The sequence below is a fragment of the Vulpes vulpes genome, chromosome 9 (assembly GCF_048418805.1).
Source record: "Vulpes vulpes isolate BD-2025 chromosome 9, VulVul3, whole genome shotgun sequence".
NCBI lineage: Eukaryota > Metazoa > Chordata > Mammalia > Carnivora > Canidae > Vulpes > Vulpes vulpes.
The window spans coordinates 93,668,735-93,691,396 of record NC_132788.1 but is presented as its reverse complement, the minus strand read 5'-3'; the positions used below and the strand labels follow the sequence as shown (position 1 = coordinate 93,691,396).

General features: G+C 50.5%; 3 protein-coding genes across 4 annotated transcripts in view; all 3 read right to left on the bottom strand.

The window, feature by feature from the left end:
• COL7A1 (collagen type VII alpha 1 chain) overlaps nt 1-267 on the bottom strand; it is a 31,193-nt gene extending 30,926 nt beyond the window's left edge. The window contains exon 1 of the mRNA XM_025988766.2: nt 136-267. The gene's annotated coding sequence lies outside the window, so the exon portion shown is untranslated. The remainder of the gene's footprint in view (nt 1-135) is intronic.
• A 3,139-nt stretch (nt 268-3,406) lies between these two features.
• UQCRC1 (ubiquinol-cytochrome c reductase core protein 1) lies at nt 3,407-11,926 on the bottom strand. 2 transcript variants are annotated; one of them, XM_025988744.2, is made up of 13 exons: nt 11,416-11,926; nt 11,010-11,150; nt 9,060-9,146; nt 7,853-7,982; nt 7,429-7,627; nt 6,885-6,964; nt 5,738-5,853; nt 5,358-5,501; nt 5,062-5,222; nt 4,868-4,953; nt 4,443-4,531; nt 4,040-4,115; nt 3,407-3,603 (listed from the first exon to the last, which is right to left on the bottom strand). In XM_025988744.2, exons 1-13 carry the CDS (start codon nt 11,482-11,484, stop codon nt 3,539-3,541), a joined length of 1,443 nt encoding a protein of 480 aa, XP_025844529.1. In that variant the 5' UTR covers nt 11,485-11,926; the 3' UTR covers nt 3,407-3,538. The 2 variants fall into 2 exon arrangements, with proteins under 2 accessions (XP_025844529.1, XP_025844521.1); XM_025988736.2 differs by having other exon boundaries at nt 11,010-11,153; nt 11,416-11,611.
• Nucleotides 11,927-21,415: 9,489 nt separating this feature from the next.
• On the bottom strand, nt 21,416-22,449 carry TMEM89 (transmembrane protein 89). Its single transcript, XM_025988726.2, has 2 exons — nt 22,023-22,449; nt 21,416-21,606 (listed from the first exon to the last, which is right to left on the bottom strand). The coding sequence occupies exons 1-2, from the start codon at nt 22,314-22,316 to the stop codon at nt 21,421-21,423; spliced, it is 480 nt and encodes a 159-aa protein (XP_025844511.2). The 5' UTR covers nt 22,317-22,449; the 3' UTR covers nt 21,416-21,420.
• Nucleotides 22,450-22,662: the final 213 nt, after the last annotated feature.

Genomic DNA, 22,662 nt, shown 5'->3' with positions numbered 1-22,662 from the left:
CCCTGATTCGGGGGGCGGAGCTACGGGCGGGGTCCCTGGCGGCCCGCCCCCCACCCCGCGTCCCAAAGGCCACCGCCCCCACCACCCCAGCCCGGGGAAGATGATTTGACTCCATTTGAGGGTAAGGCCCCCCACCTCCTGTGGCTTCCAGGACTCCCCCCAGAAGGTTCTTGTCGGGAAGACCACTCCAACCTTCTCCGGGGTCAGAAGTTTTGTGTGCTTTAAGGTCAGAGGGACTAGTGACGTGACAGCTGGAGGCTGGAATTCAGATAGGTTCCTGGGGACAGAGGAGACAGCGGGATGCTGGTGGGGGGAGGCTGCAGCTGGAGATGACTCACCCCCCACCCTATGGGGGTGCCCAGACAAGCCTTCAGGCCATGAGTCCCGCCGGCCACTCCTGTGATTCAGCCATGCCTCTGTCTGTTGGATCTCCTGTGCCCCACCCCAATCCCCTTGACAGCTGGAGCACCCCCCAGCAAATGAGGGGCTCTGGGCTCTTCCCTGGGAAACCAAGGCACCACTGGAAAATACCCACCCCACCCCACCTTGGGAAGGGGAAGCCAGGAGAGAATCTGTGTCATGCATATGCATACGTGTCTACCCCAGGACTCCGTACCCCCTACCATGCCCTGAACCAGTCCCAGGCAGATGCCATCCAGCTGTGCCTGCAGGGAAGGGGGGGTTGTCCATATGTGCAGGGTGGGACCACCCACAGTGACAGCTCATCTCTCAGGAATCCACTCTTTCCTGCCTACATCCTCACTGGTGGCCCTGTCCTGCTCCAAGTCCCCCTATTCGTCCTCATTCTGGTGTGGCAGTCTCCTTCACCCTATTGTTCTTGAAGACCCCCTTCTTCCCATCATCCCCACCAGACCCAGAGGTCACCACCAGCCTCCTTCCTTCCCTCACTGCTCTTAGGGTCCACCTGTGGCTGCCACCCTCATAACTACCCTTGCCCCCACTGCTCTCCCCTTAACCAGCTTGACTCCCCACCCATTTCCCTCAACCGGCTTTTGTGACTGTAGACAGTTGCCTTTAATACATCTCCAGGTCACGAGTGCTGTACTGAGGAGGTGAGTCTGGGTGTGCGTCACAGAGAGTGACATCAAGGCAGAGATGTTCCCAGGAACAGCAGGCCCTGGTTTTTGTTTATTTGTTTTCCTGCTAGTCCTAGATAATCCTGAGAAGCCCAGAAAGTATGTCTACACTCACCACTGCCACCAAGTCCTTTCCAACATGCCTGGCCCCAGGCCACTCCTGGGGATCAACAAGCTGAGTAGGGAGAGATGGGGACAGCACTTCTTCATCTTCCCTGGGCCTTCCAGGCTGGGGGTCTCCAGTATGGCCAGGGCTGGAGGCAATGAAGACCATCCGTGTTCTGTTTTACTATTGCCCAGATGGCTGGAGCTACAGAATGATCTTTTATCAGTGATCCTTCTCCCTATCGTAGGATACAGTGCTGTGACCCATGGGGCCCAGAACTTCTTCCAAGGTCATGGTCCTCTTAGCCACATCCCAAGACCCCTACCCCTTAAAGCTGAGAGAACAGCAGACACAATCTCCCTACAGAGGCAGTCCCTGCCCACAAGACCCTCACCTCTTCTTGTACAGTAGAGGTTAGAGCTGCCACATATAGAATGGTCCTATGCACATGTGGCAGTCCACCCTTTAGGGGTGACTGGACATCCTGCTGAGAGGGTATCAGAACCATGATGTGCCCCTAAGAGGAAAGGCTGTCTGCAGTGTGGGGGTCACTCAAAGGGTGCTGGGAGAGGCTATTGGACAGGTTCAAACAGATGGGGAGGAGTATGAGACTGGAGCCTCCATTAGGCTACAAGCAGGTGTGTGACCCTCTGAGGCCTCTTGAGTTCCTGGAAGATGGGATTGATTTCTAAGCCCAGGCAATCTCTCACCAAAAGTATGGCCAAAGCTAGGAAGGTAATCTTCCAAACTACCCCTCTTTGGGGTACCCCAGCTCTGCTGGGGCTGCTATCCAGCTTGTATCCTCTGCAGCTGGCTCCAGCTCCGCCTACAGCTGTGACCTCTGCTCTGCTATAGCACAGCTTACTGGGATGCCACAGAAATCCAGCCTGAGAGTCCCCATGCTAAATCTCAGGCTGACCAAGTCACTTCTCTTCCCAGTAACTCCCAAAATACCTCCCTGAAAATGTCTCCAGAGCAAAGATCAAAATCCCTGGCTTGGTTACACAAGGTCTATTGGGACCAGATCATTTCCAGAGCTTGGGTTCTCTCGTGTGCCCGGGACACCCAGAGCCAAGATTTGGCATTCTCCGGGCCCAGTGTGCTGCACCTATAAATACCCGGAATGAGCCTGTCAGGATTCCGCACGGTGCAGCAGTTTCTCTCAAACTGATAACAAAGTAGAATGACCTGGGTCATCCAGCTCTGGGTTCTAGAAGGCACTTGATCATTATTTCTTGACTGACAACTGGTGTCAATGAAGAGGTGAGGGAAAGACACTGGGGCAGGGCAGGAGTGATTCAAGGGTTGTTTGGGCCACTGTAAGGCTGGGGTGCTGGGTGACTTTGAAGAGCCTGCTTCTCAATGACCTTTGTCCCAGGACTCTGGTCCCGACTGCCAGCGGCACTTCTGCTAAGAAAATCAGGCCCCTCACTTCCACTTCCTTCCTGGGCTCCCAGGGAATCTGACTGCAGAAGGGCTGGAAACAAGAAGGGTCTACCTGCTGACCTGCCTTGTGGGCCCAGGGCCTGAAGGGGGACTAGGCAGCAGAGAGCTCCACCAGGTCCTGGCTGCCTCAGGTAGATGGGAAGGGGATCATCAGGCCAGCAGCTCAGGACTTGCCTGGGACAGATCTAGTCAAGGGAGGGGGCTCAGGCCCCACTGAGCTCAGGGCTATTCTCGGAGCCTGAGTCAGCAGCAAATCGAGGCAAAGGATTCTTGCCCTGCCTGTCCAGGCAATAGTTAGAAATCAGATGGGAACACTATGCCCCAGGCTATCCTCCTCCCAGGATCCAGAGTAAACATATGAAGGAGGCTTCCTCAGGGACACTCCTTGGCCCTCCTGGCCTGTCCAGGGGACCAGGAACTGCCAGAAGGCAATTGCACAGGGCCCACACCAAGGGCTTCCTTCCTGGCTTCTGAGTTCCCAGGCTGGAACCTCTACCAGGGTTCCCACACCCTACTCTTGGGACAGACTAGCGAGGAGCATCCCCCACATGGCTAAATGGAAACATCTGGCTTCAGCTCCCTGCAGGCATCAAAGGCTTCCGGCCTCCATACTGCGGCCCCCACGCTTGCCCCTGGCTGGGGATACAACAGCCTGTGGAAGGCAGAAGGATCGGGGGCATATAGAACCTAAGAGAAGTCCCTGTTCCCCCATCCACTGCCCAGTGGACTCCATGGTAATGCCAAGAGGACAACACAGTTCTCAACAGAGGACTTTATTGGAGGTAAGGTAATCTGCACACAGGTCTGAAGAGCCGAGGTGGCATGTTTGTGGTGGGGAGGAGGGACCATGAACCCTGGCCCAGCCCTCTTGCTGGTACAGCCTTCTTGCCTAGAAACGCAGCCAGAACATGCCGCTACGGATCCGGTTGTAGTCTGGGAGCTGCTCAATGGGGCCTGTGGGGATAGGGTGGGGCGTCAGGGTGGGGTACCTGGCCTGTACAGGGACACCTGGCCCTGCGCCGCACCCGATTCAGAGCTGCCCAGAGCAGCACAAGACAGGCTTTCAGTGGAAAAAGGGAAGAGAACATTCCCCCAGGGGTGCTGAGCCTGTCACTTCATGCTCTTGAAGCCCCACCCCCCACACAGAGGTGTCCGTTACCTGGCGGGTGTGGGGTATTGATAGAGGTACCTTGGCAGGGAGTCAGGGAGCTGCTGGGACAGGTTTTCTGAGCAAGAACTCCCTGGCAGCCAGGCTAGTGGGCAGAGCCTCTCAGGGGCCTCAGTTTGCTGCTGCCAGCATAGGCTAGGGGGTGGGGGAACAGAGGCAGAAGGGGAGGCCAAGAGGAGGCCTGAGGAGGAGGACTAAGAACAGGCCCTCTAGGCTACTCACCCAATCCAGCCACTGCCGGACACTGGTCATAGAAGTACTTGGAGCAGACCTCACGCACCACACTGGCATCCACTTCCTGCAGGGTGAAGTAGAGAGCACACTGACAGGCAGGCTCCTGGGACCACCTCAGCAGGTCAACATCACCCAGCCAGCCCTGATCTTCTATATGAACCAAGGAGCTGCCCTTCACCCAAAGGGAAAAGGCAGCAGGCCCCACCCATCCCCTCAGCCATCGGTGCTTCTGCCCTGCCCTCCAATAATGCCACCCGTGGGTGACACTGCCTAAGACACCAGAGATGCCTACGGGAGCAGTTTGCACAGTGCACTGTCAGGCCTGAACTCCCCGCCCTTTAGAAGTCTGCCAGGTCAAGACTCCAGAACCTCCCCCAGGGGCCCACATTACCGCAATCCGGCTTTCCCACTCAGCCAGGGGAATGCGCCGGCCATAGGTCAGGAGACTGCGTCCAATGTCCTCACACACAGGAGTGGTGCCTGCAAGGGTCAGGGGAGGGTTACCGGTCCACCCAGTCCAGTCCTGGGCCACCGGTACTCACTGAGCCTCCGGCTCTAAGCTGACACCTGGACCATGGTTTGACCCCAGACCTCAACCCCCCACTTCTACAGTCACTTGCCACTGTAACAATGGGTTGTTGCTGACCTGGCCCACTGGCACTCATACTGGACACACCACACCCCTGGGAGTGAGAGTGGGGATATGGCATGGCCTTCAGAGTTTTCCTTTCCCAATTTGGTTGGGAACGTGGCTATACTGGGGCTGTCCCTGCCAGGATGCGCTCCACACCCTCCTCACAGGGCTGCACAACTCACCATCCAGATGAGACACCAGTGCATTTCTGAGGATGTTTTTGCCCCGGAGCACCTCACTTTCTGTGGCACTGGTGCACAGGCGCATCCTGAAATGGGCAGGGGACAGGGTGGTCATCCCGAGAGATGATGTGGGATCCTACTCACGCCTGCTTAAAGGCCCTTCCTGCACCCCATAGTACTGGGCTGCCACTCACCACTGGCCTTGCAGGAAGAACATCATGTCATCAATGTTCATGCGATCGCAGACAAAGTGTGCGCCCAGCAACCCAGTCTCTGCGTAACAGATGTTGAAGGTCTGGAAACTCTGGCACAGCTTCTTGGCCACAGAGACAGCAGCCAGTGGGCTGGACAGGTGCTGCCAGGGGCAAGGATTGTCAGCATTCACCCTCCTGTTGATGGTTCACACCCTGAACCCCAAGGTACAGGAGCCCACAGCCCTGGTACCCTCTGTACCTTGAAGGCAAGGTCCCATGCTCGCCCCGGTGCTTACCGTGCTGCCACCATAAGTGCAGTCATAGTGGCCAATGATGGCATTGGCCACTTGGAGGGCCACATTGTCTGGGTTGGCCCAGCCAGGCCCTTCTACTGCAATAGCTACATGGGCCAAGGGCAGAGCATCATCGCGGTGGCGGATCTGAAAAAGGACACGGCATGACTGAGAGAGGCAGAACATCCAGAGACCAGAAAAGGTACCAGCTGTGGGTGAAGCATGCACATATGTGTGTGAACACCTGTGCTTGTGACACAACAGCCACAAGACCCGCTTCCAACTCCCGAGGCTCCTCTGAAGTCATGAAGACAACCAGGTACATGAGGGCCCATCAAGAGGCTTGGGCTAAGAACACTGCCCCAGCCCACAAGGCAGCCCACCTCGCTGCCCGTGAAGCGGCATGGAGCCAGAGTGGGCACAGTGTCCTCTGTGTATGTCTCAGAAACGCTGCTGAAGTGCTTCTGGGCGAGGTCCAGCAGCTGCCGGTGCTCCACCCCTGCCAAAATAGACAGCACTGTTACTGGCCAGGTAGGGTCCAAGGCACAGGGTCAGGGGACCCCACATCCTATCTCAGTGGGAGACAGAAGGAGAACATGACATCGGGACAGGGTGAGGGAAGAGTCCCCTATAGGCAGACTCTGCCTCAAGAGGTAGGGCAGGCACCTGACGGTCAAAGAGTGCCCATGACCTCATCCCCAGGGAAGCTGTAGCATGCTGGGCTTGCAGATGGGTCTCTATGTGATCCATTCACCCCCACATTAAGGACAAGACGGGGGTACCCCGGGCACAAGGCCTGCTGCCCTGCTTCATCACTCTGACCCTTCAAGAGGATCCTGGCTGCTACCCTGTAGAGGTGGCAAATGAGAGGGCACAGAGGTGCTACCATAGGGCTGTGACTCATTCTGAGGACATTCACAAATAACGTTGTGACCTCAGTCCCTCAGGACACTGCAGGACCTCCCACCCTCACCCTTACAAGAGGAGGTCTCTGCCACTCTAGCATCTTGATCCGTCTGCATGTGCTCCGGCCCCCACACAACAGCCAAGCATCAGGCCATGACACTGCCCTGCCCCACCACTCAGGGTCCCAGCTCCCACCTGACTGATTCCCCCCATCCTTTAGACTTTGGTTCCCACAGCATATACTTCAAAAGCACCCCTGAACCTCCAACTCTGCACTTCCTGGTCTGTCATCAAATATGCACTGTCACACCCCAGTGCCTGGCTGCCCACTAGCAAGGCTGCAAGGAACACCCTGAGGGCCTATATCCCCCATCAGCCTGCTAACTAGGTCTTTTAGGGAACAGGTGGGGCTGAGAAAGGCCTGTACTAATGAGAGGGAGCAGCATCCCTATGTGGCGGGTCCCAAAGATGGGTGGCAGTCACTCCCCTAAAGGACAGAATAGGAACAGGGTCCCCAGGAATGGAAAATTTCCTATGGTCAGAACCAGGAGACCTGGGCCCTGGTAACCAAGGCTGGTTCCCACCCACCCATCACCACAGGGCTTCAGTGAGCCCAGTACTCACCTCCAGCTGCTGCTAGCACCATGCGAGGGGCCTTGTAATGCCTGCTGAGGTACTCGGTCAGGTCTGCACGAGATAGTTTCCTGAAAGACATACAGCCAATGGCTCAACGCCTCTCCCAAATCACAGTGATCTGGGTCTCACAAAACAGCTGAGGAGACAGACGAGAAGATAGGACTTCTCCAGGGAGCAAGCCCTAGCAGACCCCTTGATCCCATTTCCCATCTCTGCCACCCAGCCTGCCAGGGTCCCCACCACATGTCTGCCCTCATGACAGTGCTTTCTCTCCAAGGGAGGTGTCAGGATCCCCACCAGAGGACAAGACCCCCAATGCTCTCTCCCTCAGGTGGTCAGGACACATAAAACCCTACAAGGAAGCCCACAATCTGAGTAAAGACCACACACGTCTTCAAAAAGAACCCCAGGGACCATGTGGCAACAGAGATGTTTCCAATTGTGCAAACTAATATAATAGCACAGGCCAACTAAAACAAACTCATGTGGATGGGGCTTGAGCATGTTCGGCAGAGGTCCGGCCAACCCTCACCTGACATTCCCACTGGGCCCCTCCACAGCCTGGGCTAGAGGTGTGCCCTGGAATGCTGTGGCATGCAGGTAGTCAAAGACCACATCCCGCATGCACGCATCGTTCTCCTGCAGCTCCTGTAGAATCACATCACGCTCCTTCTCGATCTGGGAGTCTTCTAGGCTGCAGTTCTGCACAATGTCAGCCAGGAGTTCCACAGCTAGATGCAAGAAGGGCAGGTTTAGGCACCAGGTGGCTACAGCAGGCCAGTAACAGCACAACACCCCCCCCCCTTGCCCCCCAGGCCTGGCATGCCTGCTTGCCCTGCTACAAGAGTATACTGTCAGGGTAACCCCATTCTTCAGCCAGGCCAAGCTCCTGGGGGCCTGTCCTCTGTACCCCTAAGTCCTATCATCCTGTCCCTGCCTCCTCCTCCAGGCTTTACCTTTTGGTAGGTCCTTGGAGAGCGCCTTGATATAGTAAGCAGTGTGCTCCCGGGTGCTATAGGCATTGAGATGGGCCCCCATGCTCTCCACCTCCTTCTCCAAGGCATTGCCAGGTCGATTCTTTGTTCCCTTGAGCCAGACAGCAAAAGGACCAATCAGGAGCCACATGGGAACTCAGGAACCCTATCTTCAAAGGCTAAAGTCTCAGCAGGATCACTAGTCCACAGGCACATCCTTTAGCAAAGATGATGGGAATATAGGGCCTACAATCCATACTCACCAAGTGCCAAGCAGGGCGACACAGTATCATAGGCTAACAAAATGAAGACAGCCAGGGGCCAAGAAAGGCATAGCCAGTGCAAGTACTGCCTGAAATCCAGAGCCCCATAGCAGCCTGACCTTCCCAGCATTCTCTGTCACCTTGCTGACAGTCATGGTCAGGTTAGTACACATCAATGTTCAGCTGATGCTGCCATTACCCACTCTAACCCCAAGCCATTCATATTATTGTGTGTGTACTAGTGCAACCTCTGTGGGACTCAACCCCAGCCCTGTACGTGTATGTGTGTGTGTGTCCACTGGCACACACATCCATTTTGAGATCTGCACACACATCTGTGATGTTGCTGCTGGCTAGGCTATCTACATGGTCCTGCTCCACGCCTCCACCCATCTATATCTCCTCCTCCATTTTTTTCATTCTTTTAAAAAAACAGACTTCATGACAACATGGGCTGGCTGAGGGGCTAAGGATGAAGACTATCTCCAACCTCAGGAAAGCTCAGTATTTACTTCTAGAAACAAAAGATGCCCAGGTATTCGGCCAGAGAGCATTTCACGAGAACGCTTGACAGCCCAAGTCTACGAGTTTGTTCAAATACATATCTTAACATCTATCTACGTGTTCCACACTTCCGCACCAATGCATGTGTATGACGCACGCCCAGCCTCTCTGGTGAGGAGTGGGGTCCTGCGTCTCCCTGGGTTTCTTTCAGGCGCTGGGGGCCTTGTGCAGGGGCTGACCAGATATATATTCACTCAGGAGAGGCTAAGCCCACGTGATTCCTTCCAGAAAGGCCAGCCAGAGATCGCCCCCCAGCTGAAGCCCAAAACTGAGGAAGCTGACTTTGTGAACCTACATCCTCCTCAGGAGGAACACCAGGCAGCCCCAACCCCAGGGGAGATGCAGGACTTCAAGAGCCTCACCTTGAAAGCCAGATGCTCCAGAAAGTAACCTGCCCCATTGTTCTTCTCAGTCTCGTAACGGCTGCCAACATCAATCCACACCCCGACCTGGACAAGAAGCCATCAACAAAGGTAACACACAAACCACCCCAGCCCCCACTTACACCTTACCCTGGAAGACTCAGCAGAAGCCCCAGGTCGGGGCTCACAGTCCTAAGGGAGAGCTGTCTCAGTAGGACCCCATGTGCTTGGAGATACAGCTGTGCCCTGGGCACAGGCAGGGGCTCAAAGACATACCATGTCCCCTCTCCTTCCCACTCTATTTGTAGACTGGTTCCCAAGGAAGCTCTTAACTGTGCACACTCACCTAACCCCATTACCAATATGAAATTCTTATATTACCAATATGAAATTCTTATATTGTCTTGCTTTTCAGTTGACTTTTTTTTTTCTAGGCAATTGACACGTTGTTTGCAAACAACAACTTATTTTCTGCTTTCTAAAAATTATACCCTGCCTTTGTTCTGGTAATTTTGTCTTTCACCATTAAGGAAGACTATTGGTTTATTTATTTATTTATTTATTTATTTATTTATTTATTTATTTATTTATTTTAATTTTTATTTATTTATTCATGAGAGACACAGAGAGGGAGAGGCAGAGACACAGGCAGAGGGAGAAGCAGGCTCCATGTAGGGAGCCCAACGTGGGACTCGATCCCGGGCCTCCAGGAATCAGGCCCTGGGCTGAAGGCGGTGCTAAACCGCCGGACCACGGGGGCTGCCCAGGCTATTGGTTTAGACACTGAACATTTTATCTTATTAAGCAAGGAGCCTTCATTCACAATTTTTTTTTTTTTTTAAGTTTTTAACCAGACTTGGATACTTAACACTGCCAAATGTCTCCTTGGCACCCAATGAGAGAATCTCATCATTACTTCAAGAGCCTCCTGGTGTGCCATGAAACACACCACATCACTCATCACACACAAGTCACATAGATCTAGTCTTGTAATATTTGCTCACAGCTGATTTAAAATTTTCACATCTACTTTCCTAAGAGATGTTGATAGGTATACAATATAACATAAATTCTTACGCTAATATCTATTTCACAACTAACATCTCAGAAGGAAAACTTAAATCTTACAACCCACGGTAGTCTTTGATTATCATAGACAGCATTCTTTATATGCCACTGGAACACAGTGGGTGCCCCTTACAATTAGAGCTTCTCAGAGTCCGTGAAATACAGCATTCTCTCACCAACTTTCTAAACAGGCTTTGGGTCAGTTTATATAAGAGCCACGTAATACAAAAGTTGCCCACGATTTTTTGCTGCATTCAGTAACAACTTAAAGCACATTATTTGTTCCTGGAAAACTAAAAGAATTTACTAACAAGACCACTTATTGGTCTTATTGCACCCTGGCGTTTAGAGTGCAGAGAAGAGGATTACATCTTCAGAATCTTCTCATCTATTCATATATCTAACCAAGATTTCTTTTAAGTCAATTTGGGGGATTTGTATTTTTTTGGAAAATCAACCATTTCTTCGGAATTTTCAAATGCATTCCTTATGCAAGCCCGTAAGTAGTCTAGCCAGGAGATTATGACTTTGGGCTGTGACTCTAGCAGTTACCTTATGTCTCTGAAACCCATTTTCCTCATCGTAAAATGAAAACAGGATCACTTCTCTCCTTTGAGGTGCTTAAGAATACGCTGGAAAAAAAAAAACCTGGCCTCTGGCTTGGCAGGCATCATATACTAAATGTGTGCTAGTTATAGTGAGGAATGCCTCCAAGAAGTCAGGCCTAACTGGGGTCGGGATTAAGGCAGTACAGTCAATTCAGTGGTGAATAAGGAGTCTGACCCAAACCACAGAGGACTTGAGCCCAAGGTCACACCCTGACCTAGGAAAAGACGCCAGGCGCAGTAGGGAGGCGGCCTCCCGGGGGGAGCCCCGGCTCACCGTGCAGGTAGGCTGGGAGGACTGCTCGGAGGCCACTCGCAGCCCGTTGTCCAGCAGGCTGACCTGTGTCTCTGGCACGCTCTGGAGAGCTTGGGCGAAGGTGGCGGTGCTCCGCAAGGCAGGCGACCTCAGCAGGGACGACTGCTAAAAAGGGACGGCCGCGATTGAGGACTGGGTTGCGGGATCTGACCTCGGCTCCCTGGCCAGCAGTGGGATCCCGGTCGCAGCCCCCCCGCCCCCGCCCCGGCCCGCCGCAGGACGCCAATCCCCGCTCAGCGCCGTGACCTTCGCACGGCCCTGACCCCGGAACCTCCCCAATGGTGACCCTGCGCCGCTAAACAGTCCGCTCCCGTCCGCGTGCCGAAGCCCCGCGCTCCGCGGCCTTGTGCTCCCGCTGTCGCCTCACCGAGCGGCGGGTGCGCAGCAGCACCCTCGTCCCGGCGCCCGCCGCCCGGCAAACCGCGGAAGCCGCCATCTTCCAGCTCCAGTCGTCGCTAGGTCGCGTCACGCAAGCGTAAAAGGGGACGCGACGGCGTCCGAGGCGCAGGCGCACTGCCGCAGCCGTGGCGCTCGGCCGCCTCCTGGCGGAGAGCAGCTTCTTCACGCGCCGTTGGTCTGTGGTCGTGCCCGCAGGTCGGCGGGTGCCCGCGTGCCTCAGCCCACCTGGCTGTGCGTGGCCAGTGCCAGTGCGTCCGCGGTACAGTCCGGCTTCCCCTTTCACTCGTGAGAGTCAAAGTGCCGATGTTCCTCACGCCTCGCGGGCGCCCCGAATCCACTGCGAGCTCGGAGCTGCCGCGCGGGCCGGGGGCGCAGCGGCCGCGTGTCCGGGGATGGGAGGCCCGGGGCCCTAGCAGCGGCGCGGGTTGCTGGGACTGTGAGGTAGCTGCTGATCACGGTTTTCTCTCTAAAAGGATGAAGTAGATTCAGACAGTTGACGTCGAGGGAATTGGAGAAAAAGGAACAGTTTAGAGACTACTTACTTGGTTGGAGAGAACATGGATTCCGTTCGTTCGCGGTTGATGCTGGCACTGTGCATGTGCACCCAGACGCCCCGTGAAAGTAACGTCGAATTCGGAGTCGTCGACCTTGAGCCACAATTCCGAGAGGAACGTGAGAGAAGCTGCTGCTCCCCGTTCCCGGCGACGTGCCCGCTGCGCACTGTAGAACAGGAAAACTCCTAATCTCGGATTTGTGACATTGCAACTCCTTTTTGAGAAAACAAAACACACACCCACAAACAGAACAAAACAATACGGCTTTTCTAATAGACCACATAGAAAAGAAAAAAATCCGGAGGAACTCACTCGAAACTTTCAGCCGAGGGACTTCTGGAAAAATGGATTGAAGGGAAGAAAAGGATGCTCACCATAGTTAGATTTCTGTGTTAATACAAAGTTTTTAATTTTTGCAAAACACATGTTACTTTTGAAAGAGCATACCTCTGAACTCTGCTTTTACGTAATTTATATGTGATTTATTCTACTTCTGTCTTTGCGATCTTTAAAAAAAAGTCATACTTAAAATATAACTTTTATAAAAAGCAGACAAAAGGCGCGTAAGTGTGTGTTTATTAATATTTTGTGGTCTAAAATTATGTTATGGGGATCCCTGTGTGGCGCAGCGGTTTGGCGCCTGCCTTTGGCCCAGGCCGTGATCCCGGAGACCAGGGATTGAGTCCCACATCGGGCTCCCTGCATGGAGCCTGCTTCTCCCTCTGCCTGTGCCTCTGCCTCTCTCTCTCTCCTCTCTGTGTATTCTATTTATTTATTTATTTATTTACTTACTTACTTATTTTTAGAAGAACTCTTTTTTTTTTTTTTTAAGATTTTTAAAATTTATTTATTCATGAAAGACACACACACAGAGAGAGAGGGAGAGGCAGAGACATAAGCAGGCTCCATGCAGGGAACCCGACGTGGGACTGCATCCTGGGTCTCCAGTATCAGGCCCTGGGCTGAAGGCGGCGCTAATCCCCTGAGCCACTCGGGCTGCCCTCTCTGTGTATTCTCATGAATAAATAAATGAAATTTTTTTAAAAATAAAAAATAAAATTATGTTATGATTTAGACATGAAAAATTAAAAATAGAATCATCTAGTCCATCTTTCCACTTTTTTAAAACTTCAGTTTCAAGAAGTTTTATATTTATAAAGAAGTTGAGCAGATAGTAGAGTTCCCATATATATCTCCCTTATACACACATGCACAGTTTCCCCTATCATTAGCATCTGACATTAAGGTACGGTGGTTGCAATATTGGTATGCTATTAACTAAAGTCTATAGTTTATTCAGATTACCTTACTTTCTACCTATGTTTTTTTCTCTTCTAGGATTCTATTCAGGACACCACATGTTTAGTTGTTACATCTTCTTAGGCTTCTCTTGTCTACGACACAACCTCCTCCAGTGACACATTCTGTACCCTTCTAGCAGAGCTCCCCTGAAGAGTTCGCTGCATGCAATTCCTGTCCTCCCATTCTCTCCCACATCCACTCCAGTCCAATCACTACATCACTTCTCCAAATCCACACCTGTCATGGTAACCGGTGAGCTCCATGCTGCTAAAGCCAATGGCTTCTTTACTTTCAGGTTCCCACACTACTATTCTTGACCCACCTCCTGAACACTCTTTCTTAGCTCCTCAGCTGGTTCTTCTTCACCTCCCAATCTTAATAGAGAGCCCAGGGCTCAGTCCTGGCTACTTCTTCCTTTCCTGATAAAATCTACTCTTTGGTCAAATCACCCAGCCTCAGGGCTTCAGTGCTGTCTGTACAGACAATGACTTCTCTATTCCCATCATTTTCTCACTATCTCCCCCGGAGGGCCAACATTTCAATTAAACATGGCTAACACTGAACTCTTCCTTCCAAACCTCCCATAATTGCCTTCATCAGTAAATGACACCTCCATTAACCTAGTTGTTCAGACTAAAAATCTAGGAGACAGCCTTGACTCTTTCAAGATTCACACCCAGAGGGACTCCTGGGTGGCTCAGCAGTTGAGCGCCTGCCTTTGGATCAAGGTGTGATCCTGGATTCCCAGGTTCAAGTCCACATCAGGCTCCTTGCATGCAGCCTGCTTCTACCTCTGCCTGTGTCTCTGCCTCTCTCTCTCTCATGAATAAATAAATCTTAAAAAAAAAAAAAAAAAAAAAAAAGATGCCTGGGTGGCTCAGTGGTTGAGCGCCTGCCTTTGGCTCAGGGCATGATCCTGGAGTCCCAGGATTGAGTCCCACACCAGGCTCCCTGCATGGAGCCTGCTTCTCCCTCTGCCTATGTCTCTGCCTCTCTCTGTGTTGTGTCTCTCATGAGTAAATACATAAAATCTTTCAAAAAAAAATAATTTCTATATCCAGTCTTCCTCATACCCATCCCCCATTCCCACTACTACCTTGGGATGAGAAGGGAAGGACAATGATACAACCAGGAAGTGCGTGATGTTGCAGAAGCATGGGGAAGTATGTGTTTCGAGAGGTTGGTCAAAAAAGGAAATGTTTATTAAAAGCAGCAGCCATCGCAATGACTTGGCAAGAGTCTTTGATGATTCACTGATCATTGGAATTTACTCGGTATATGGAATGAGGTGAAGTCAAAATATCCCTTTCCCCCCTAAATTGGAAACTGCATTTTCTAACAGCATTTCTTTATTTATTATTAAGTAATCTCCATGTCCAACGTGAGGCTTGAATTCATGACCCCAAGATCAAAAGTTACATACTCTACCAACTGAGCCAGCCAGGTGCCCCATCTCTATCCATATCCCCTTTATTACCCACCCCAGGGATTCTCAAACCTGTAACCTGTAATCCCTGTGGGCTGCCGGAGAAGGCTCTGGGACTCACCTTACTCTTCTCACTCAATATTTATTTTATATACTCACCAGTTTATTCTAGGCTTTTTTTTCCATGTGTTTTCAAAATTTTATTAATTTTTGAAAGATTTATTTATCTGAGAGCATGCATGTGCAAGAGTGTGAGCAGGGGAAGGGGCAGAGGGAGAGAGAATCCTGAAGCAGATTCTTTGCTGAGTGTGGAGTTTGATGTGGGGCTCAATCCCAGGATCCTGAGATTAGGACCTGAGCCAAAATCAAGAGTCAGCCGTTTGACTGAGCCACCAAGCACCCCTGTTTTTTTTAATTTTAGATTTATTTATTTTAAAGATTTTATTTATTCATTCATGAGAGTCACATAGAGAGAGACAGAGACACAGGCAGAGGGAGAAGCAGGCTCCATGCAGGGAGCCCGACATGGGACTCAATCCCGGGTCTCCAGGATCACGCCCTAGGCCAAAGGCAGGCGCTAAACTGCTGAGCACCCAGAGATCCCCAAATTTTAGATTTAAGTTGTGCTAACATATACATAAAATTTAGTACCTTAACTATTATTAAGTGTACAACTCAGTTACATTAATTACATTAAAAATACTGTGCCATTACCACTATTTCTAGAACTTCTAGAACTCATCATTCTAAATGGAAACTGTACCCATTAAGCAATAACTCACTATTTCCTCCTTCTTCCAACCCTGGATAATCTCAGTTCTACTTTCTGTTTAAATGAACTTGGCTATTTTAAATATTCCACTCATAAAAATGGGATTCATACAATATTTACTGTCAAAAGCAAGATGCCCAAAATGGAGTCATTTATGCTAAGCCCCAAGCCACCAAACCAAACTTCTTGGATGTATGTGCTCATGTTTTTCATCAGATTTGGGGGGAGGAGGTGACCGTTATTTATTCAAAAACTTTTTTTCTGCCCTTTCTCGCTTTCTTTTCTATTTGGAACTTCCACAATGCATATATTGCTGTGCTTGATGGTGTTCTACAGGATCTGCACATTTTTTTCTTTCTGATTCTCAGACTGGATATCTCGTCTTACTTTCAAGTCCACTGATCTTTTCTTCTGCCTGCTCCAGTGTATTGTTGAACACTTTTAGTTTTCCATTGCAGTTATCTTATAGTTTTTGGCTCCAGCATTCTTAGATCCATTTAAAATTTTCTCTTTATTGATATTCTAATTTTATGCAGACACTGTTTTTCTGATTTCTTTCTTTTTTTTTTAAGTTTTTATTTATTTATTCACAGGAGACACACACACAGAGAGGCAGAGACACGGACAGAGGGAGAAGCAGGCTCTATGCAGGGAGCCCGATGCGAGACCTGACCCCGGGTCTCCAGGATCAGGCCCTGCACTGAAGGCAGCACTAAACTGCTGAGCCACCCGGGCTGCCCTGTCTTTCTGATTTCTTTTAGCTCTTTGTCCAGTTTCCTTTCACTGATAATATCATTGCCTGGGGGATACCTCGGTGGCTCAGTGGTTGAGCATCTGCCTTTGGCTCAGGGCCTGATCCCCATAGGTCCCCACATCCGGCTCCCTGCAGGGAGCCTGCTCCTCCCTCTGCCTATGTCTCTGCTTCTCTCCATGTGTCTCTCATGAATAAAATAAACAATCTTAAAAAAAAATTCCACTGCCTGGGCTTACTCAGGGGTGTTTCCTGTCAAGTTCCTTTTTTTTTCCTCTGCGAATGGGCCACACTTTTCCATTTCTTAGCATGTTTCATAATATTTTGTTAAGAACTAGACATTCTGAATATGAAATGTGGTAATTCTGGAGAGTGAGAACTCTTCAGTAATTTCTTTTTTTTTTTTCTTCAGTAATTTCTGATTTCAGCTTGTGGAGGGGTGAAGCCATCTGTTTATGACCTCTCCATACTATTTTTACAAAGTGTATTTTCCTTGTTGTGTATAGAAACTTAAGTTTCTATTCTATTATCACTTGGTCAGCCAGTGAGTGATCTGACAAAGATTTCCTTAAATGTCCTGCTCCCAGAAGGAAGGTGGAAATGAGGGTGGTGAAGTGAGGTCTACTTAAATCCCCTGCAGCTGGGAAGCTGCCTCAGCCTGTGGGGTTTGAAACAGGGAAATTCATTGAATTGAATTTCTCCATCAAGCTCTCCCTTGGATGCTGCAAGTGTTCAACCTAGACTTTAGAATTCCAAAAAAGCTGCTACATAATTTTTGCTAGGTCAGTAGTTATTTTAATAGAGGGAAGGATTCCTGGGGAGTGCTACTCTATCATCTTTTGTGATGTCACATTGTGTTCTAAATTATTTATCAAGACAGTACTTTGTCAATCTAAAAGAAAAGCCTGGTTTGATTAGAATTGTATTAAGGCCAATAATTTTGGGGAAAGTCTTTTTTTTTTTTTTTGGACAGTTGGCCAAGAATTTCTAGCATCAAGTCTTGGTTCTGTTTTAATACTTTTTCTCTCAATCTTCCTCCCTCCTCTTGGATTTTACCATAAATAGCAAGAAGAGCTAAGGCTGTATTTTCAACATTTTGCTTGGAAATCTCTTCTACCTAATGTCCAAGTTCATCATTTACAAGTTCTGCTTTCCACCCAACTGCTGGACACAATTCCACTAAGCTTTCTGCAGCTACTTAGCATTCTGCTTCCTCCTGGTCCCCAGTAACATGTCACTTGTTTCCTTCTGAGCCCTCACTGGCAGCATTTTTTAGGTCAAGATTTCTGCTAATAGTTGAAGGATGTTTTGGCTTTTTCCATTATGCTCCTTACATTCTTCCAGCTTTTGCTCACTGCTCAATTCCGAAGCTGTTCCCATACTTTTAGAATTTGTTACGGTAGGACCTTGCTCTTGATACCAACATTTGTATTAATTTTCTATTGCTGTCACAACAAATTACCCAATGACTCAGAACACAAATGTATTATCTCACAGTTCTGTAGGTTCAAAGTCCAACATGGATCTCATTAAGCTAAAATTAAGGCATCAGCAGAACTGTGTTTCTTTCTGGAGGTTCTAGGAGAGAATTTGTGTCCCTGATCATTAGGGTTGTTGGCAGAATTTATTTTTTTTAATTTTTATTTATTTATGATAGTAACACAGAGAGAGAGAGAGAGAGAGAGAGAGAGGCAGAGACATAGGCAGAGGGAGAAGCAGGCTCCATGCACCGGGAGCCCGACGTGGGACTTGATCCCGGGTCTCCAGGATCATGCCCCGGGCCAAAGGCAGGCGCCAAACCAGACCCAGGATCATGCCCCGGGCCAAAGGCAGGCGCCAAACCGCTGCGCCACCCAGGGATCCCCCGTTGGCAGAATTTAGATCCTAGTGGTTGTAGGGTCTGAGGTTCCTGTTTTTCTTTTTTTTAATAAAGATTTTATTTATTTATTTGACAGAGAGAGTGAGCAAACAAGCAGGGGAAGAGGTAGAGAGAGAGAGAGAGAGAGAGAGAGAGAAGCGGGCTCCCTGAGGAGCAGGGAGCCCGATGTGGAGCCCGATCCCAGGACCCTAGGATCATGACTTGAGCAGAAGGCAGATGCTCAAGCAACTGAGCCATCCAGGCACCCCAGGTTCCTGTTTTTCTTACTATCTCCAAGGGGTCGTCCCAGCTTCCAGAGGTCACCTGAATTCCTTGGATTTTTGGATGGTGGAAGATCCCTTCCCCCATCTTCAAAACCAGAAACAGAGGATCAAGTACCTTTCATAATTTAAATCTGACCAACTCATTTGCCCTCTTCATCACTTTTAAGGACTCGTGTGATTACATTGGGCCTAGCAAAATAATCCAGAATAATCTACCTTAAGGTCTTTAACCTTAATTACATCTGCCAAGTTCTTTTTGCCATGTTCTGTAACCACAGATTCCATGGCCATCTTGAGGGGCCATTATTCTGCCCACCAAACCCTCACCAGGAGGTATCAACTCCTCTGCCTCCCTAGCCTGCTCCTTAGTCTCCAGAGCTTCTTCGTCCCCTGAAATTCTGACCATCACCTGGTTCATGGACAAGACCAAGTTCTGCCCCCGCCCCCTCCACTAGGCTTGTCATTCTGACTGGAACACTCTCTCCTACTCTAGTACCTCACTTTTCTTCAGGTGCCAGCAGTCAGCCCACCTCTGTTCCACCCTGACTAGACCAGCACAACTCTCTGTAGAGTGATTGCTTTTTTTGAATTGGTTTCACCGTCACCGCCATTACTACCACCTTCCCATTTGTGAGTGGGTAAGGGAGGAGCCCCTTCTGTTCTGTACATCAGTGGATCCAGTATCCACAATAGAACTAGCAAACGGTGCTTCTGAACCTTCAGAATGTAGAAGTGGGTCTAGCAAGAAGCTGATGAATCCTAAGCTTCAATGGCCTTCTCTTCCGGGCCTTGAGAAGACCCCCAGTAGTGTGTCCATAAGGGCAAGCCTTTCTTTTTTTAAAGATTTTATTTATTTATTTATTTATTTATTTATTTATTTATTTATTTATTTATTTTTATTTATTTATTTGAGAGAGAGAGAGCACAGCAGGGAGGAGGGTCAGAGGCAGAACTCCTACTGAGCACAGAGCCTGATGTAGGGCTCGATCCCAGGACCTGGAGATTATGACCTGTGCTGAAAGCAGATGCTTAACTGACTGAGCCACCCAGCCCCCCCCCCCCCCCCCCCCCGAATCATTCTATCCATGGGTATTTCCTTTGGAACTGCTGGTAGACCTTGTAGAACTTTCTGGACCTTCTGTTTCCGGTGGGTTTTTTTTTTTTTTTCTTTTTTTAACTCACAAAATGAAGATATTCTAACAGCATTCAGTTAGAACCTCTTTCCTTTTCCAGTCAATCCCTCTATCCTACCCCTCCTCTTTTAGGGAGCATTAAAGGGGTTATAACAGTTTGGATGGTTAGCCAAGAGGAAGGTGGGTTGGAGGTTGTCCCAGGTTGAGTTCTCTGGGACACCGACTCAAAGAGGGAGATTAGGATGTTTACCAAGGAGTCAAGATCGATATCTGAGGGAGGTAGAGAAAGGGTTAGGCCAAGGGCAAAAACTAGCTATGATAAGGCCTTTCTGCAGCTAAGGCAGACCCATCTGCCGGCAGCAGCAGGCTTTCCCGCTGAGGGACCTGGGTGGCACAGTGCTAAGCCTACCTCAGGGACACACTTGGTTTGGGTTCAGAGGGACCCAATGTGGTTCACCCCACTCCTGTGTGTGGTTACTTTATTGTTCCTTCCCTGGTACAGGAGGCCTACAGGAACCTCCTGCCAGGTTAGAGCTCCTGGTCAGAATAGATATACAGGATCCCATTGCATTTAGAACCTGCCCCCACAATGCCCCGTGCTAGAAAATTGTGGGCCATACAAAGAAAACAAGTTTTGAAAGGTCTGTGGAGCCAGAAGTCCATCTTTGGCAAATTCTTCCAAGTTACACAGCTTCTATATGAAGGTTAGTTGATGACAGTTTTCAAAATTCGAAAACCATCTAGACCATTGATGCGACATCATCAAAAAAAGGTTAGGAAAGGAATTCTCTAAACTACCAAAAACAATTTTTTTTTTAAGATTTATTCATGAGAGACACAGAGAGATAGAGGCAGGCAGAGGGAGAAGCAGGCTCCATGCAGGGAGCCCAATGTGGGACTCAGTCCCAGGACCGCAGGATCACACCCTGAGCCAAAGGCAGACACTCAACCACTAAGCCACCCAGGTATCCCTAAACTACCAAAAATTAAAATACAAGTTTCAATCAACCACGTTAGAAGGAAGACTGAATTATTTTTCTCTTTTCTGTATAGAGAATACATCCCCATATGACAAACTCCTCATCCTATATAGAGGTTGTCAGAATCAGCAGCCAGGGAGTACAGGAGGACTTGCATTACAGAAATGGGTCAGGATGTCACCATAAGCACATTACTGGTCTGGATTTTGCATTGTAGGGTCAACTCTTTGACATTTGTAATCTCTTGTTTCTTTCCTCATGTGAATGCATGTTTCTATTTTTTAATTCGTAATTTTATATTCTTTTTCTAAAACAGACTTTAAATACATATGGGCCTCAGTACCTACTCAACTTGGGTTTTCTGCAGCAGAAGAAAGGGAAGAAGGGAGTGAAGTTCAGCCCTCCCTCCAATTCCAAGGGCCTTAGGGCAAGGGCCACTCAGATGCCAGAGCATGTTTGAGGCTGCCACAAAGATAAAAGCGGCCAGGGTTCAGCCTCCACCCCACCTTCCCAACCCCGACCCCTGCATCACCTACACGGAGCTCTCAGTGACTCAGCTAGGTTGTCCCCTCCTCTGGGCAGTGCTCCATGGACTACCCCATTCTGCCCTGATGGTCAAGTCTTGTTCCACCACACTGGGGCCCGTGAGGAGCTCCAGAGAGACAGTTGCATTTGTGAGTGAAGAGTGGTCTATTTCTTCGTGGGGGCAACAGAGCAGTATGAACCAGTACCACCTATCTACCCACCCATCCTGGGCACAGAGACCTCAGGTCCGCTGGCTGCAGTAGAAAGGGGACACAGGGTCTAGGAAGGCCTGGAGAAGACGCACACACACATGGGCCTGAGCTTGGTCCAGAGCCTCAGGCTATCCCAACCCCAACTGGCCACCAGACAAAGAGAGGCATACGTTGGGTCACCCAGTCTGGGTGGGACACTCCTTTATTTGGGTCTTCTGTTTGTTGGATATACGCTGCAGGTGGCCCTCAATATGAAGCAGGAGGGCATCTAACATGTGCAGGACCCCACGGAGCAGGGCACGGTCTGAGATTGGGGCCCGCCGCTTCCAGGGTCCAGAGGGGTTAGTAGTCACCTGCGGATGCTGAGGATAGGACCAAGAGGCAGGAGTGAGAGCAGAGGGACAGGATGGGGGGTATAGTAAGGAGCAGCCATGGGACCAGGGAGAAGGGCATAGGAAGGGAGTTGGTGAGGAAGGGTGACCAGGGGTCTGCTGGAGGCTAGGGTGGTCATGGGGGCCAAGGGGGCTGGACGAGGAAAAGGGACATTAAAGGGGTAGATAGATAGGAGCAGAGTACTGGCCACAGGGAATGGTCAGGGGTTGATGAGTGTGGACAGAGATAGGGACCACAGGGTGTGAGTGGTGGGGAGGAGACAGATGGAGGCACGGGTGGGAGGATGGGGTAGGAGGTAGAGAGGGGAGGAGGGGTGGAAGACATGAGCTCACTGAGTCTAAGTGGAGGTAGGAGGCTGTGGAGGACAGAGCAGTCCTCTGCTCACCTCGAGCTTAGCAGCCTGGGAGCGCCGCCGCTGCAGTACGGCCCGGCTGATCATCAGCATCATGGTAGTGGTGATTGTGACCCCAGCCACAGGGTAGATGCGGTTCATCCCCATGCCCATCCAGTGGCCAGGACAGCCCAGGCTGCTCCCACAACCATCCAGGGTGTTTGGCTGGCACCCCCAAGGGTGCAGGTCCAGCCCCACCTGGTACCAGAGGGGCCGTGTCCAGGTGAGGGAGGGGGCTGGCATGGCCAGCAAGGGCAGCAGTAGCAGGAAGGATGGTGCGAGCAGCATGGCTGTGCCAAGTGCCTGGGTAGAACCCGGGCGCCTGGCAACGGGCAAACACCCCTCCCCCAGCAGCAGGTGGCAAGTTCCAGCTGGGCCCACAGCCTCTCAGGAGGGGCAGCCTGGCCAGAAAGCACAGCAGGAGGGAAGGGGAGCTTCCAGGGCTGGGGGGCAGGTGCACTGGGCAGGCTTGAGTCCTGGGTGACAATCTCTGAGCCAGCCCAGGTCTGAAGGGATACCTTCTTCCCCCTACCTCCTCCTCCTCACATAGCCTTTGATCCCTAAAATCCTAACACTTCACAGTTCCTAAGGCTGCTATCCAGCACAAAGCTGGCCCCCAAAGCCCAGCCTACCC